The 3,485-nt window shown below is 43.2% G+C and overlaps 1 protein-coding gene across 1 annotated transcript; it reads right to left on the reverse strand.

The window, feature by feature from the left end:
• Positions 1–1,348: 1,348 nt before the first annotated feature.
• Positions 1,349–1,784, reverse strand: LOC119825987 (eukaryotic translation initiation factor 3 subunit F-like; the record flags this gene model as incomplete). Its single annotated transcript, XM_038347043.2, has 1 exon — positions 1,349–1,784. A coding segment is annotated over one exon (372 nt), but the record flags the coding sequence as incomplete, so codon positions are not given.
• Between the last annotated feature and the right edge of the window lie 1,701 nt (positions 1,785–3,485).

A 3,485-nucleotide genomic window follows, 5' to 3' on the forward strand; every position in this document is an offset into this window, starting at 1 on the left:
TGAATCAAGTGAGCTCCAAGCCAGAGAGAGACCATGTCTCAAAAAGCAAGGTGAATGGCATCTGAGAACAAACAATACCAGAGCTTGTCCTCTGGCCTCCACAAGGCACCCACACACAAGCACAAAACCAAACACATATGTAAAAGACAAGGAGGAAAGAAGTCAACTGCAGAGTCAGTCTTGAACAGACTGTGTGTCTCTCAATAAAGTTCATGAAGCCAAAGAAGGGGGCATCTAAAAGAAGACTTGGGGAAATAAGGATGCTCAAAGGCTCTGACATCCTGAAAAAGAGGGAGGTGCTTAGATTTAAGATCCTAGGATGGACACTGTGCCTAAAGGAATGTCCATGCACAGCACACAGGCTAAAAATATCTTTCTGTATTCTGGGACCTTCAAAGAGCTTGATTGGGGTAAAATGCATTGGGGTCAAGGGCTAGTGTCTGTAGGTAAGGTTGAAAGAGAACACTCCAAATTGGGTTTGTGGACTACCAGAAACCTGAAATCATCCTCAGAGAAAAAGAATTTTGAGCACATCATTATTGGAAGCACTGCAGAGAATTTCCCCTCTCGTAACTCCCTAATGCACATTTATAATCTACTTCTTACAGCTCCATAATGCACATCACAAGTTAAGGCCTGCGGGAGAGCTGCCCTTTCTAACTTTTCCACAATATTCCTAGAAGCGTACTTGAAAAATGGTGAGCAGAAAAATGGGACGAGTCTAGAAAATAAAGGCTTATTTAGTGGCCTAATGGATGGGCTCTTTAACTTGAAAACTCAGGAGAATCTGGGCACTATTGATAAGAGAGTCATATGATCATGTCTGTGATAAGAAGATAAAAATCAGCAAAAGCACCCTGGCTTCAGTAAAGAGCTTTAGCAAATGGGGACAGACAGACAGACAAGCCTAAAACTAAAAGGGAGGAAGCAGCAACAGGAAGGCAAGAGTGTTGTAGAAAGGGTCTTTTCTAAGACAGAGGGCAATCCTGAGTGATGGCTAGAAGTCAAATGGAAATCAATGTTAGATGCATGAGAGAAAGCTATCTAAGGTGAGTCTTTGTTTATTCTTAAGGCCACTAGGGAAAGAAAAGCAAATTTGGTGTCAAACATGACAAGTTTAGAACATTTTAAGGAGAAAAGGAGATAAGAGGTCAGCAAACAATACATGATCAGAACATTGGTATAAGGCTGAGAAATAAAATGTTTGGTGGGAGGATGCCTGCCCATTTGCATGAAAAATTGTATTTTATTTTATTTTTTTTTCATTTACAAAAGGTAGGCTATGTTTATTAGGAGTCCCAAGCAGCTGACTGAGTCATTGTGACTCAAGACACACAGACACCCTTTGCCTCCACTTCAGCCTAGTCCTGTGGTGGAAACCAAGACCAGCACAAGAGCCTCTTGGGGCTCCTTCACAGGTTTACAAGTTTCTCGTTGAGGGCAATCTGTGACTGGGTGAGGTTGGCCAGGTAGGTTACCATCAGCAGGTCATTGATGTTGCTGTTGAGCATGGTCTCAAAGTCATCAGGAACAATCTTTGGTATTTGATTAACCAGGCTCATCAAGAAGCGGCCCACAGTGTTGTCAGCAGACACTTTTCCAGACAGCACATCCTCAACATACTGCAGCACAATACTCAGAGCATCCTGGATGCGAGCTGAGGCCCCTCCCACTTGCTGTAGGTCACTTGAGAGTCCAATCACCCGGTTGGGGCTAAAACGTGTCCTCATGATGAGATCGACGCCAATGCGTTCGGTGTCATAGTACGCAGACTTCACTGTGAGCGGTGTTTAAAGACTATTTCCTTGTATGTGCTATGAGTGGTGTGACTGTGTTTGCTTGTGGAGCACGCATATGCAGTTCTAACAGAGGCCAGCAGAGGGCTCATCTGGAACTGGAGCAGATGGTTGTGAGTCACCTGGAGGGTGCTGGGAAGAGAACCTGAAGGTCTCTGCAAGAGCAGCAGGAGCTCTTAACCAATGAAGCGTCTCTTTCCAGCCCCCTGCCCCCAATGATTTTCTTTAAAGATTTTTCAAAATAGCTTTAAAATTAGGATTAGCAGGGTGGGTGCAGGAAACAGATACATAAAGCCCCTGGATGCTGTATCAGAAATCCAAACAACTAGAAAGATTTCCACTCCATGGCCAGAGTACAAAAAGAACCCGCACTTGGAGGAAAAATATGAAGCCCATTTAGGAGTTATTTTTAGTTGCCTGATTACAGCAAAACATCATCAGTACGTGTTTTTCAGAGGAAAACAAGATGCAAACAGCATGAAAGGCAAATCAAGAAAGGTGTTTCTAAAGGTGGCTATAATCTCAACCTCTCCTGATCATCTCCTGCATCCTCAGAGAGGGCCCGCCTCCTTTCTGAGTGCTAATGACTTCCGGCCCAGTGGGGCAGGCAAGAGCCCCAGCAAGTCAATAACAGGAGAGAAAACCTAAAGAGGGACCAGTGGATCCAAGGAAAATATAAAGGTCAAGACCCAAGGATTCTTTGAGGAAAAGATGCCATGCTCGTATCTGCTCCTCTTCCCTGTAGACCCAGATTCTGAACTGAACAAAAGCCGTCATCACACCACCCTTCCACCTGCTTACTTCCCATTTTGACAGCAACGCCCACGCCCATAATTCATTGCCGGTCTCCTGCTTTACTCAGATCTGAGAGTTAACTCCTCATAGTCCTTTACAACAGAAGAAATTTCACTGTCTAATTTTCCATATCAGAAATCTACATTTCTATGCACTCTCTTAGGGCTCTTTAAAAAGATGTTTCAACATAACCTTATCACGTGGTTATTTCGACTAATGTCCTTTGATGTTCACAAAAATGCCTTGGACCACACTATTTTCACAGAATTACTGTGAAGACCGTGGAACCAGGTATGGAAAGATAAAAACTATGTAAGCCCAGACCGTTATAAATTGAGCCCAGATCCTCTTTACAGTGTCCCGCCAGGGTGCTACTACTGTCATTGTTCCCAGTCTTCACACCACCAATACTAGAACTGATATCGGAGCAAGTACTGATACGAGATGCTGTAACCATGGCATCTGCAACTTAAGGCAGGGTATCACAGTTATTACTACAGCAGCATCTCCCATTTCTTTCTGCACATTCTAATCTCAGGCTGTGATTCTGATGTCCTGGGGAGGACCCAGCCGTTGTGCCCATTGTCACAGTGGGATTTGAGTTTGGTATCCTAGGGAGAACATCTGATGATCCAGATGTGCTCAGGTGCCTGACGTGTAGCAGATGAGGATCCAGAAAGGGAAATTTTTCCTATCTTAATCTTCTGTAAGATTTTTCGGACATAGGAATGAAAGATGGATACCACATAGACTATTCAAATAAATGTCCATTTCGGGTACAACTTTAAACCTAGCCGGTGTCTAAAGCTGCTCTTTAAAATCAGAAAAAAATGACATTAAAAATAATATTGACTTTACTAAATAAAGTATATAGGAATTAATGCAGATTTTGTA

Source organism: Arvicola amphibius, chromosome 11 (genome assembly GCF_903992535.2).
Source record: "Arvicola amphibius chromosome 11, mArvAmp1.2, whole genome shotgun sequence".
Classification (NCBI taxonomy): Eukaryota; Metazoa; Chordata; class Mammalia; order Rodentia; family Cricetidae; genus Arvicola; species Arvicola amphibius.